At 38.5% G+C, this 14,812-nt stretch overlaps 1 protein-coding gene across 2 annotated transcripts in view; it reads left to right on the forward strand.

Annotated features, from left to right (window-relative positions):
• The window catches only part of LOC100145527 (uncharacterized loc100145527), a 66,458-nt gene that overhangs the window by 1,809 nt on the left and 49,837 nt on the right, over nt 1–14,812 (forward strand). The window contains 2 exon segments of one of the 2 annotated variants that reach the window (NM_001126967.1): nt 1,795–1,827; nt 10,481–10,555. In NM_001126967.1, the coding sequence (NP_001120439.1) occupies nt 1,795–1,827; nt 10,481–10,555 (108 nt within the window). 2 annotated transcript variants of the gene reach the window in all.

Below are 14,812 nucleotides of genomic sequence, written 5' to 3' on the forward strand. Positions count from 1 at the left end.
AAATAAATAAATAAAAAATTGTGTTACTAAACATGTACTGAATTGCTGCTTAAAAGAGATGGAAAGGTATAGTCACTGGGGGTGCCAATTATTAGGCTCTCCCCAGTGATTGTAATCACTTACCTGGAACCCTGGGCTAGTGCTTCTGTTAACAGAAAACTGCATGAGCCCAGGGTTCCTGCAAGCCAGTGATCCTCTTCCTTCTGTCTGCTTTCTTTGTCATCCCAGTGCCAAGGTATACGCAGTAGTGTGAAAAAGGCTTTTTGTTAGTGTTTGGCTTTTCACTTTACTGTACATGCGCAAGTGTCACAAAAAAGGAAGAAAGAACAGGATCGATCGCCCACAGGTACCCCGGGCAGGAGCAGTTTTCTGATAACAGGAGCACCGGCCTGGGGTGTCTGGTAAGCAGTTCCAATCATTGGGGGTGATTGTACCCCAGTGATTGTACCTATCCTTCTCCTTTTTTTCCCTTTATGTAAATATACATATTTAAGAAGCTCTCTTCATATCTATATTATGCCTTTATAATTATATACATTCCATATTAGTATTGCATTTAGTAAACAGTAATTATATACCTATTAACTTGTTATGCTTCATATTAAAGTGTTGTAATCTTCAATTAATGTGTAGCACCTGTGTCTGTTAAAGCCTGTTCTGTCTACTCAAGGTCAATCAAGGTGCTGATTTGTGGCCATATACAAAAGACTGGTCATATGCAATCAATACTTATTATCTCTGTACGTTTTCCAATCCTCTGTTCCCAGTGAAAATGTTTTTAATCAGAAGAAGTAGATGTGGATATTGGTACATCAATGCAGATTATTTCCTGCAATCTTGTATTTTATTCACAGTCAGTTTTGCCCAATCGGCTTTTTCAGAATTTTAAAGAATAAACTGGTTTTAAATGGCTATGCAGACGATCGTGCAGCTGAAAATGTTGTACACCAAAAATCTTATCTTATGTGTGCCAGCATTCTGATGAAACATCTCTCATTCCATGAAATTATGCTCAACGTGAGTTGATTCAGCACTGCTGTGAAAAAGGGGGCTGATCATCTCTTGTTAACTTGAGATTTAAAGGAATACTGTCATGGCAACATGGGAAAACATATTTTTTCAAAATGATTCAGGTAATAGAGCTTCTCCAGCAGCATTCTGCATTGAATTCCGTTTTTCAAAAGCGCAAACAGAATTTTTTTTATATATAATTTTGAAATTTCACATGGGTTTAGTCATGTTCTTCATTTCTTAGGGTACCACGGCAATGTGACCTGTGATCTGATAAGCTTCAGGCACTCTTTACTGCTGCGCTGCAAGTTGGAGTGATCTCATTCCCCCCCCCCCCCCAGAAAGCGATTAGCAGAACAATAGGAAGGTAACAAGATAGCAGCTACTGGACACCTGTATTGCTAAAAGTGGTAGATATCAGAATAGCACTAAATAAGAAAAAATCCAAGTCTGGTTTGGGACTCCTCCAGTTACATGGAGTAGGAGAAAAACAATAGGTTATCTGAAAAGTAGTGCTGGCTCAATCTAAAACCTTGAGATCAGAACCAATGCACTGAGATGGCTGCCTAGATACCAACATTACAGCTTAAGTTTGTTAATTCACCCCATTTAAAATGTTATTCTTGAACTATTTGCAATGTACACGGTGTAATTTAGAAATTAAATGTACACTATATAAATCATGACAGAATCCCTTTTAACAAGAGATTGTCAGCCTTCAACTCTTCAACAGTTGAACCACAAGTTCCAGTCCACAACTTTTTAACTTTTCTATTTCCACAGGAACAAACCAAGCTGGATTCCGCGTCTTCTAGAGTAAGATTAACTATGTTTTATGTGTTTGTTTGCCGTTATGTTTTTTGCTGTGATGTTAAGAGTACAAAATACATTCCATATGCAAAAGATTTAGATGTATTACAAAATGCAGAGAGCCATAGGTGCCAGTAGACATTTATTAGTTTCACATCTATCTCGTACATAAGGGGATTTGCAGTGTCCTTTTTCCTGTATTTGTTAGATGTGTTTCGCATGTACTTTTACAAGGCGCATGCATTATAATATCAGTAATTTCATCAGTGGAGAGACCTGTGCCTTTGAAGATGCCTCAGTAGCCCCATCTTCTTTTCTGTTGATTCGCAACAAACATACATTAAACAAGGTTGAATGATATTTAATTTATATTCACATTACATGGCAGCTTAGAAATAAGTTCAGTCTTCATTAGTATTTATTCATCAACCATGTATCATCAGCTTCTGACAGATGAACCTTGTTTTCTGCTTGATAATTTGCAATGACCCCTGAAGCTTTCCTTCTCCAGAGCCCATTGTCCAAGGTCATTGACGCCTAACAAAATTTAAGGCTGTAACCTCCTGTGACAATTTTGTAGGCCTGAATCATTACTGTTGCAGAGGTGCTAAACTTGTAGACTTGTGCACAAGGTTCAGTATATAAACTATAGCATTTCTAGCCATATTAATTTTTAGTGTTTTGTTTTTTGTTAGGCCACACTTGTGGATCTAAGACTTAACGGTCACAATTTTAAATGTATTTATGCATGTATACATACAGTGTGTTACTTCCTGATTTAAGAGGTTAACTGTAAAGAAAGGTGCCAGTATGGGTAAGCACTAGTTATGAAATGAAGTTACTTTTTATTGAACGCAGTTCACACACTTGCTAATTGTAGTGGGTATCAAAAATAAGGGATCGGTGCTATATGATATAAACATGGACATATGTACTGCTTCAGCACAGTATGCAGTGAACATGCCGCTATATTCTATAGTGCTGTACAATAAGGGCAGGGTTACACTGGGAGATTAGTCACCCAGTGACAAATCGTTGGCGCGGGCGACTAATGTCCCCGCAATACCATCCCACCGGCTAGAATGTAAATTGCCGGTGGGATAGCATACGCGTTGCTGCAATGTCCCGCAGTCTCCTGAAGTTGCCTTGAGAGGAAACTTCAGGTGACTGTGGGACATCGCAGTGACGCGTATTCCATCCCACCTGCAATTTACGTTCTAGCCAGTGGGATGGCATTGTGGGGGGAGATTAGTTGCCTGCAACAGCGAAGATTTGTCGCTGGGCGACTAATCTCCCCGTGTACCCCTGCCCTTAAAAGATGGCACAAATCATAAGAGTTTGCAGTTAAAGTCTTAATGTCTCTATATGCCATAATTATTTGTAATAAAACATTTGGAAGGATAATTGCATTCTTTTTTATGTTGAATCTTTATACCCAGCAACATAGTAAAAAAACAAAAAAAAAAGGGGGGGTTTGTTATTTATTTTTTTAGAAAAGATTTGTAGTACAGTTATGGGACCTGTTATCCAGAATGCTCAGGACCTGGTTTTTCCGGATCAGGGATCTTTCCATGATTTGGATCTCTATAACTTAAGTCTACTCAAAATCATTTCAATATTAAATAAACCCAATAGGATTGTTTTGACTCAATAAGGATTAATTATCTTAGTTGGGATCTGTTTTATTACTAGAGAGAAAAAGTAAAATAATTTTTAAAAATTGAAATGATTGGCTTATAACAGAGTCTAAGGGAGATGGCCTTCCGTAATTCAGAACTTTCTGGTTAACGGATTTCAGGATAATGGATCCCATACCTGTAGTGTACAATAGGCATTCTTACCTATTCTGACTTTTTTGAGAATCTATTCTTTCTATATTTTATCTGTATTTCCCCACATCAGCATGTATGTATGTGTAGTTGTAGCAAGTGCTACAAATATATCAGTCACTCACTACCTGGTTACTAAGGTAAATTGGGCCCTAGCAACCAGGTAACTGCTGAAATGCCAAACTGAAGAGCTGCAGAACAAAAAGTAAAATAATTAAAAAACAGCCAATAATAATAAATGAAGACCAATTGAAAATTTTCAGAATAGCTAACATACTAAAAATTAATTTAAAGGTGAACAACCCTCTTTTAAAGGAAAACTATGCCCCCTGAATGAATACTTAACCAACAGTTTATATAAGGCTGATGCCACACGTGGCGTTTTTACGCTGCATTCTTACTCAGCCTCAAAACGCCGCACAAGCCACACAGCCCCTGACTATGGCGTTTTTCAGCGTAGGACTGGGGACGTAGCAAATCCCGTTTCCATGGTGCTAATAGTGTGAAATATTAAAAAACGCTGCGTATTTCCCTCCTCCCGTGAATCTATACCCCTTTTAATACAGCTCAAAACCTTGTTTGCCCTTGCAGCTTCTGCCTTGCATTGCTTGCTACAGCCAAGTTTATTATCTACAAGGACTCCCAGGTCCTTCTCCATTATTGATTTGCCTAGTGCAGTCCTATTTAGGGTATAAGTGGCTTGCATATTTTTATATCCCAGGTGCATGACCTTACATTTATCCACATTAAATCTCATCTGCCACTTAGCCGCCCAGATTGCCAGTTGGTCAAGATCCTGCTGCAAGGATGCCACATCCTGGATAGAATTAACTGGTCTGCAGAGTTTTGTGTCATCTGCAAACACTGACCCAGTACAGAACCCTGAGGGACCCCACTGAGAACCTTATTCCAAGTAGAGAACGTGCCATTAACAACCACCCTCTGTACCCGATCCTGAAGCCAGTTTTCTATCCATGTGCAAACTGACTTCACTAAGACCAACAGGCCTTAATTTAGAAAGCAGTCGTTTGTGGGGAATGGTATCAAATGCTTTGGCAAAATCCAAATAGATTATATCTACTGCATCCCCACTGTCCAGCTTCTTACATACCTCATTATAAAAAGCAATTAAATTTTATTATATGAAAATATTATTATATGATAAAATGTCTACGTGAAGGGTTTCAGAAACACTAAAGGAAGAAGTGATGGTATGTGAAGTACCATAAGTATTTGCCAACCCAGCTAAACAGCATATTGATGTATGTACTTATGTTCAACTGGGGTTGTGGTGTTATATGGCGATGGATACCTGATTCACTGGTTTGTCCTAGGTGAGTTGCTGTATTTGCTAATTATTATTAACCATAGGATGCCTATGAAGTACCCTTTCAAGGCCAATCTGGCACTGTAAGTGGTTTAATATCTATTTTAAAGGAGAAGGAAAGGCTAGTAAAGAGTTAATCTCAAGCTGCAGGAATACCTTCAGTTGTCTCAATAGTGCCCTTAAGTCTCCCCATATTTCACCTGTTCAGAAGATCAGACGCCAAACAGGAAGAAAAAATAAATGCTGAGCTGTTTAAAGAAAGTTCCCATAATGCCTCACTCCTGCACAGACACTTAGACCAAGTGAACATGCTCAGTTTGTAAGACTGAGTCAGCTTCCTGCTGATTGGCTCAGATCCACATTCCTAAGGGGGGGGTAGTGAGTTCTTAGCATTCTTGAGGGAGGGGGGAACAGGAGAGAGTAGAGAACAGAGAGCTGCTTGTCTCTGTCTCAGGAATTAAAGACACAAGAAATCAGTGCAGTGTTTCTGTGAGTGCTTATGGCTGTATTTACATAGACATTTCTGATAAAGCTTACTTAGTTTTTAACCCTCTTTCTGCTTTAATACGTTCCAGTGGTTTTCCCAGCCAGGACAATTGGGTACTGTATGATGCTCACAGCATTTCATATTGAGCATATGAAGGCTAGACCTAGGTACGCGACCGCAACAGGAATTGATAAACACTTAGCAGCCACCCATGAGTCCGCCTACATTTCTGGTTTTGTTACTGTTCTGATTCTAATCCTATGTTCACCTTCACTTTGCTTCTGCCAGCTCCCTTCCTTTCTGTTTTTACGTTAACTAGTCTTTGGGGGTCATGTTTTGTGAGTTATATGTTTGTGCAATTTCACTAACCTTTAAGATTCTTACACTGTCTGGCTTTTGAATTTTCAGCCCTATAAGTTATTCTTTAATACACACTTCCAGTATTTACCCACTTGTTGTCTAGCAACAATTAATGGATTTTGGTGGCACTTTGGGGTGGGGGGTGGGGGGGCTATTTATCCTGTATTTATTTCATATGGTGTAGCCTTGACAAAGGTCTTTGAGGGGACCGAAATGTTGCTTCTTAAATGTTCCTTTTTCTTTTGCTTTAAAGGAGAATGCAAGTCAAAATTTAAAAAGCATCCTCCTATTGTTTAGTAAAAATGCCACTTTTGGCTCACCTAATCAAATATTTACTCAGTCACACTTACTTCACATTTTCTAGAACAGGCAGCCATCTCTAAAAAGGTATTCTCCCTTCCTTTCCCTCCTTGCTTCATACTGCACATGTGTTTCATTCCCTCCCCCCCCCCCCCCACCCTCTGGCAGATCCGCTTCTGATTGGCTGGTGGGCATGTGTAGCTCAGAACAGCAGACAGGATCAAGTTACACACATGCTCAGAGAATAGGAAGGCTGCCACTGGCAGCCTACAGGAAGGACAGAGATTTCAGTGATGTCACTGTAGTCTTCACACTGCTGTAGGCTGCCAGCACCATATCTCAGAGAAGCAAGCAGGGATCTGGGAATTTAGATATGCAGTAAGTAATTAAAAAGAATGCCTTTAGACTTACTTTTAATTTATATTAACCTTTCATTGTCCTTTAAGACCAGTGAGATGCTGTTTTGTTAAGCCTAATATTTTTGCACCCTGGCATTGTCACTATGCCAGGGCCTCCTATTTTAATGCGCACTGCATGTTTATACACTAAAGCAAAAGTTTGCAATTATGTAAAGTATTCACTTCTACAAATTAATCAGGGTGGTGCTGTTTTCACTGATTTCATATTATACACCCTGTAGGAGGGTACAGCATGCACTTGGGGCTACAAAGATCTTTCCATTGTGTAGTATACTGCAGATACCAGTGTTAAAAATGTTAATGCAAGGTTACATTTTGTTTTACACACTTAAAAACATAGGAACAAAGAAAATAGAAAATAATTGTGGTATATGGTAATATTTTGGCACAATGGTAAGTCAGTATTTAGCAACACCTCTTTTGTTACAGATTACAGCTTGTAAACAAAATATTGTATGCAGCTAAGAGTCTTAATTCTTGTAGGGATTCTTACCCACACTTCCTTGCAGATCACTTATAATTCTGAGATTTTCTTGGGCCATCTTGCATGCACTGCATGTTTAAGATATACCCACAGATTTTCAGTAAAAAAACTAGCTTGCTTTTCAAAAATATCTCATGGTAGCTTTTGAGATGTATACTCAAAAGGGCCTCTTAACTGTATGATAAACACAAACCACAGTACACAAAAACAAAGTCCAAATACTCCAAGCAATTCTATGACTCCTATAAATATTCAAGATGGGGTGCTTCCTGAATCTGCTAGTCCCAAACCGGCAGAAATATAAAAAGAAGGGGACACACTCCCATCGTGTAAAACTTCATCAGCACATTTATTCAAACTAAAGTATTACACTTAAATTTTTAGTCAGAAATAAAATCAATCAAACAAAAGTCTTTTGTAGTATTCTCCTCCAACAGATTTCATCGGGATCCCAACTTTCTTAAGGATTGGGGAGTGCTTATTTGTAGGCTTCTGAGATATGTTTGGGATCACTGTCTTGCTGTAGGAGCCATCCCTTTTTAGCTTCAGCTTCTTGGCTAAATGTTTCACATTGGCCTTCAGATTTTGCTAATATTTCAAACAAATCTTTCTTCCCTCTATACAGTCATGGCCAAAATTGTTGGCACCCCAGAAATTTTTCCAGAGAATCAAGTATTTCTCACAGAAAAGTATTGCAGTAACACATGTTTTGCTATACACATGTTTATTCCCTCTGTGTGTATTGGAACAGAACAAAAAAGGGAGGAAAAAAAGCAAATTGGACATAATGTCACACAAAACTCCAAAAATGGGCTGGACAAAATTATTGGCACCCTTTCAAAATTGTTGATAAATAAGATTGTTTCAAACATGTGATGCTCCTTTAATCTCACCTGGGGCAAGTAACAGGTGTGGGCAATATAAAAATCACACCTGAAAGCAGATAAAAAGGAGAGAAGTTCACTTAGTCTTTGCATTGTGTGTCTGTGTGTGCCACACTAAGCATGGACAACTGTCTGAGGACTTGAGAACCAAAATATCCCAAACATATGTCAAAAAGCACCCAGAAATGGATGGCAACAAAGCACTGGAAAGTTCTGAAGTGGCCAGCAATGAGTCCAGATCTAAATCCCATTGATTCTGTGGAGAGATCTTAAAATTGCTGTTGGGAAAAGGCACCCTTCCAATAAGAGAGACCAGGAGCAGTTTGCAAAGGAAGAGTCGTCCAAAATTCCCGGTTAGAGGTGTAAGAAGCTTATTGATGGTTATAGGAAACGACTGATTTCAGTTATTTTTTCCAAAGGGTGTGCAACCAAATATTAAGTTATGGGTGCCAATAATTTTGTCCAACCCATTTTTGGAGTTTTGTGTGACATTATCTCCAATTTGCATATTTTCCTCCCTTTTTTGTTCTGTTCCAATACACACAAAGGGAATAAACGTGTATAGCAAAACGTGTTACTGCAATACTTTTCTGTTAGAAATACTTGATTTTCTGGAAAAATCTCTGGGGTGCCAACAATTTTGGTCATGACTATGTTTGATATTCATGTACCTCTTGCTAACACACAACTTCAAAGCATAATTGATCCAAATCCCTAACAGCTGCTTTTTTATTTTTCGAAAAATTTTGCTGTTTGTTTACATTTTTTTTTATTGGAAATTTAAAAAAAAAAGAGACAAGGGGCACACTAATAAAAAATAATTGAAAAAGTGTCATTTATTTATGAAGTGATGTGCACAAACTGAGCATTAACATTTACACACATGTTGTTTAACACTGATTCCTGCAATAGTTGATGACTACTTTTAGTAAAACTGACTGAATATGTAATTGCGTGTTCGTGCAGAAAGGCAAAAGTGTATTGAAAGAAATCCAATGTTTCAGCACGAACAGTGATTTTCCTTTTGTGCTCAAATAGTTTCCTTTTTTTTTTTAATTAATCTTTTGCCGTTTTGCACAATTATATAATGATTGTATGTATAAAATGATTTACTATGCTGACTCTGACTGGATAAGTTTGAAATTTAGATATGTTCGCTTCCTGTTTTACATTCTGATAACGATCCCTTAAAGGGATACTTTTATGATTTGTATGTTGTACTTTTTATTTCTAAATTACACTGTTTAAATAGCAAATAATTCACTCTATCATTTAAAATTGTATTCTTAAACCAACAATTGTATTTTTTTTTTTTTTTTTAGTTGTAATATTGGTGTGTAGGCTGCCAGCATTGTGCCTGATTCTGATCTTTTATATGGAGCCAGTGCTACACATTAGGGCTCTGGCACACGGGGAGATTAGTCGCCTGCAACAAATCTCCCTTGTCACGGGCGACTAATCTCCCCGAACTACCATCCCACCAGTGAAAATGTAAGTCGCCAGTGGGATGGCACACGCTGCGCAGGCGACTAATCTCCCCGTGTGCCAGAGCCCTAATATGTAGCATTGACTCCATATAAGAGCAGCCTTAGAACTGGTTTCAGTGCTTTCTCCTACTCCCATGTAACTGGAGGAGACTTGAATTTCTTACAATTATTGTGCTCTACTGATATCTACTGGGAGTTGCTATCCTCCCATTGTTCTGCTGATCACTGCTGGGAGGGGGGTTGATATTACTCCAACTTGCTCAGCATTAAGGGCTCTGGCACACGGGGAGATTAGTCGCCCGCGACAAAACTCCCTGTTCGCGGGCGACTAATCTCCCCGAGTTGCCGCCAGTTGCCATCCCACCGGCGACAATGTAAGTCGCCGGTGGGATGGCACACGCGGCGGCACGATTTCGGGAAATCGCAGAAGTTGCCTCGCAAGCCTTTTTCGGCGATTTCCCGAAATCGCGCCGCCGCGTGTGCCATCCCACAGGCGACTTACATTCTCGCCGGTGGGATGGCAACTGGCTGCAACTCGGGGAGATTAGTCGAGAGATTAGTCAGAGCACAGGTCACATGGCCGTGGCACCCTGGGAAATTAAGAATATGGCTAGCCCCATGTAAAATTTCAAAACTAAATATAAAAAAAAAAAATGGATATCAATGTAGGAATCTGCTGGAGAAGCTCTATTAACTGATGTGTTTTGGAAAAAAAGCATATTTTCCCATGACCATATTCTTTTAAGGATCGAAATGCTTAGATATTTGTAGCTCAATTAATGTTTTATTTTTTCGCATAGACTGCACTCACGGATCTATGTCAAAAATAAAAATCAACTTTAAATTAGGATTGTTTTGCCTCCCATAAAGATTCATTAATCTTAGTTAGGATCAAGTACAAGCTACTGTTTTATTATTACAAAGATAAAGGAAATCATTTAAACATTTTTTTAATTTGATTAAAATGGAGGGTATGGGAGATGGCTGTCCCGTAATTTGGAGCTTTCTGGATAATGGGTTTCTAGATAACAGATCCCATCCAAGTCATATGCATAGACTAATATATTGTTTCATTTATACAGCATTAACCCTTACAAACCAAGCCAGAAAGCATCATTTTCAGACGGCTATTCAAGAGATCTGGAAGAACAAAACAGGTAAATTGTTTAGTACTTATTCTATCTGGTTTTGATCTATTCTTTTTAACCCTAAAGCTAGTTTTCTGTTCACAAATATGTGCACCTGCTGCCAAGCAATTTTTAGGCGTTTGTACTCATTACAGTTATTTGTTACATTTCTGGCACAAATTGAGCTTAAATTACACAAAATACAAAATTAAGGGGCCCATTCGTTAAAGCACGAAATTTGGGTGATAAAAAGTACAATTGGAAAAAATTTGGAGTAACCGATAATTTCTGATGATCAAAAATGTCACATTCTTTTCCTGTTTGTACGAAAATATCTTGGTTGTGTTGCGAAAGTCACAAAATTTTTGGATCCGAACGTTCGGAAACGGCGCCAAAACCTTTCTGACTTTGAAACCTTCAATGTATGATTTTGGAAGCCTTCTATAGGACTCAATGGCACTCTACAGATCCAACCTTGCCAAAAGATAGTCACGATACCAAAGCTTGAATGAATTCTGAAATGGTCGTAGTCGTTGTGAAAAATACAACTTTTTCGTGGAAGTTAACAAAAACCGCGAAAAAGTCGTGGAATTTTAACAAAATTATCGTGAACATTCCAAAAAGTTCTATAAATTAGAAAAAATTTGATTTTTTTTTCTCAAAAAAAAAATTGTGGTTTCATGAAGGGCACCCAGGAGCCATGTATAAAGGCAATTTCAGCTGAAAAGCTTGAGAGTGTGCTTTAAATGCACATGTTGCAGTTTGTCTACCAACTTACCTGTAAAATATCTCTATCTCTTTCTGTCTAGCAATTTTTAACAGAATTGAATGTTTTGCATAATTCCTAAAAAATGGGTGAAATAAGATTTCTTAAAACTCCAAAGACAAGCAACAAAAGCAACTTCTCAGAGAGAAAATGATCTATATGGGGCACAGCCACCAAATACCTACAAGCATATCAAAATTCTACGCACCCCTGATAAAATGTCAGGTTCCTGTGCTGTACAAAAAGATAAATCAACTTTTTCCACCTTTAATGTGACCTATAAACTGTACCACTCAATTGAAAAACAAACTGAAATCTTTTAGGTGGAGGGAAGAAAACCAAAAAAACTAAAATAATGTGGTTGCATAAGTGTGCACACCCTTAAAATAATACTTTGTTGAAGCACTTTTTGATTTTATTACAGCACTCAGTCTTTTTGGGTATGAGTCTATCAGCATGGCACATTTTGACTTTGCAAGATTTGCCCACTCTTCTTTGCAGAAATACTCCAAATCTGTCAGATTGCGAGGGCATCTCCTGTGCACAGGTCTCTTCAGATCACCCCACAGATTTTCAATCGGATTCAGGTCTGGGCTCTGGCTGGGCCATTCCAAAACTTTAATCTTCTTCCGGTGAAGCCATTCCTTTGTTGATTTGGATGTATGCTTTGGGTCGTTGTCATGCTGAAAGATGAAGTTCCTCCTCTTGTTCAGCTTTCTAGCAGAAGCCTGAAGGTTTTGTGCCAATATTGACTGGTATTTGGAACGGTTCATAATTCCCTCTATCTTAACTAAGGCCCTAGTTCCAGCTGAAGAAAAACAGCCCCAAAGCATGATGCTGCCACCACCATGCTTCACTGTGGGTATGGTGTTATTTTGGTGATGTGCAGTATTGTTTTTGTGCCAAACATAGTTTTTGGAATTATGGCCAAAAAGTTCAACCTTGGTTTCATCAGACCATAACACCTTTCTCCACATGCTTTTGGGAGACTTCATATGTGTTTTTGCGAAATGTAGCCTGGCTTGGATGTTTTTCTTTGTAAGAAAAGGCTTTCGTCTTGCCACTCTACCCCATAGCCCAGACATATGAAGAATACAGGAGATTGTTGTCACATGTACCACACAACCAGTACTTGCCAGATATTCCTGCAGCTCCTTTAATGTTGCTGTAGGCCTCTTGGTAGCCTCCCTGACCAATTTTCTTCTCATCTTTTCATCAATTTTGGAGGGACGTCCAGTTCTTGGTAATGTCGCTGTTGTGCCATATTTTCTCCACTTGATGATGACTGTCTTCACTGTGTTCCATGGTATATCTAATGCCTTGGAAAATCTTTTGTACCCTTCTCCTGACTGATATCTTTTAACAATGAGATCCCTCTGATGCTTTGGAAGCTCTCTGTGGACCATGGCTTTTGCTGTGGGATGCGACTAAAAAAATGTCAGGAAAGTACGGGAAACTAGAGCAGCTGAATTTTATTTGGGGTTAATCAAATTATGGCAGGTGTATGCTGACTCCTATTTAACATGATTTTGAATGTGATTGCTTAATTCTGAACACAGCTACATTCCCAGTTAGAAGAGGGTGTGCACACTTATGCACTACATTATTTTAGTTTTTTTTTTTTGTTTGTTTTCTTCCCTCCACCTAAAAGGTTTGTTTGTTTTTCAATTAAGTGGTACAGTTTACAGGTCACATTAAAGGTGGCCATACACGTGGCGATCTGACGATGTTTCGTACGACCATCGGTCGCACGAAACATCGTAAGATCCGCCACACACCATTCAGGGCTGAATCGGCAGGTAAGGAGGTAGAAACAATAGGATTTCTACCTCCTTCTGCCGATTCAGCTCTGAAAGGAGAATTTTGGTCAGGCGCCTTCTATGGCACCCGATCAAAATTTTCAAACTGGTCCGATCGGCGAGTCGTCCAATATCAGCAGCTTCCTGCGATATCGGTCGACTCGCCGACATGCCATACATGCACCGATTATCGTACGAAACGAGGTTTCGTACGATAATATCGGTGCGTGTATGGCCACCTTAAAGGTGGAAAAAGTTCTGAAATGATTTATCTTTGTCTCATTTTTGTACAACACAGGAGTGTAGACTTTTTATATCCACTGTACAAAGTAAGGCTGAAAATGTGCAAGATGTTCCCTGGGTTTGCAAAGTAATCTACTTATTAGGGTGATTTTATCCAGGCATGGAAAAGAAATGGAAACCAAGTGATACAAGAAAATTGTGACGTTAATAGAAATGTGGAGAGTAACAGATACTAACTAACAAAAAAGTGAAAGGAAAAGAGAAATCTTAAAGGGGTTGGAAAGAGTATCCATCAGAAGTGGAGGAGTACAGAAAGAAGGAAAAAGCAATTAAAACAAAATGGGTAGAGAAAAAAGGAGGAGGATCAAGAGACTAAACAGAAGGGTCTCTTAAACACAGGCAGTTTTGTGTGTTTGATGTGGGTCTGAGTGCACCTAAGCACATCAACTAATTAATCAGTGAAGGTAACCGTGCTGCCAAGGGTTAATGATTCAGCTCTCAGTCTTGGTGTACACCTCCACCAGTGTGTAAAAAAACAAAAAATAAGCTTAAAGCCACCAAGAGAGCAAAATGCTGTGCTTGCTGCTAAAGGTGCTTTGTTCACGCGACATGTTTCGAGCAACAAAGGCCCTTTGTCAAGTGTTACCTCCTGCTGTGTACGACAATTACTTATACATACAAATAGTGACCTCACTATGGAGGCGTGACCAAGGAACATGTGATAATCAAATATCCAAGTGCCAGTGAAAGTCCTTAATACTTCAACGAATTAATTCAAATTTTCTGGCTATATCTATTTATGTGCATTTAGAATTGCATTTGATTGCATCCTAGGCTTCTTTTTACACTTGACGTGTACAAAGTACAGTAAAATAGATGCATTTTGAACTCCCAATAACACACTTCATTTCATGAGAAAAAACTTGCGTAAATTGAATGTCTTTTGACACACTCGGCATGCAATTTGGCATTATCAACACATTTATTAAGCACTAATGTATTTTGCATCATTGTACAATAAATGGGTGTATACACTGAAAATACATCTGATTTAAAGTGGTTGTTCAGAAGGAACGTGTTTTAGCAGCACTGACCCTGAATTTTAAATTATAAATTTGATTTACAAAAATATTTTTCTGAGAGGAGCTGTTCAAATTTGGACTGTTGTTTAAAGATGAACATCCCCTCTAATGTATGTCAATTAAAAAAAGATACCATCAGATTTTATCTTGAATACAGATGCAGCATGCTGAGTGTTCCCTCCTGACAGCCATGTAGTCTTGCATGGGAAAGTTTTTTTTTTTTTTTTTTTTTTTTTTTTACGCAACTGCAGTTTTGCATACATTTGATTGAACAATTATCAAGTTGCTGAATTAACAATAAATACATCACAACTAAACATTTTTTTCTTTTTTACCTATAAATCTTCACCAGAGGGCAGTATAGAGCAGTTGTAAACAGGTGGTTTTGTTTGAGTTT

Source organism: Xenopus tropicalis, chromosome 4 (assembly GCF_000004195.4).
Source record: "Xenopus tropicalis strain Nigerian chromosome 4, UCB_Xtro_10.0, whole genome shotgun sequence".
Taxonomy (NCBI): Eukaryota; Metazoa; Chordata; class Amphibia; order Anura; family Pipidae; genus Xenopus; species Xenopus tropicalis.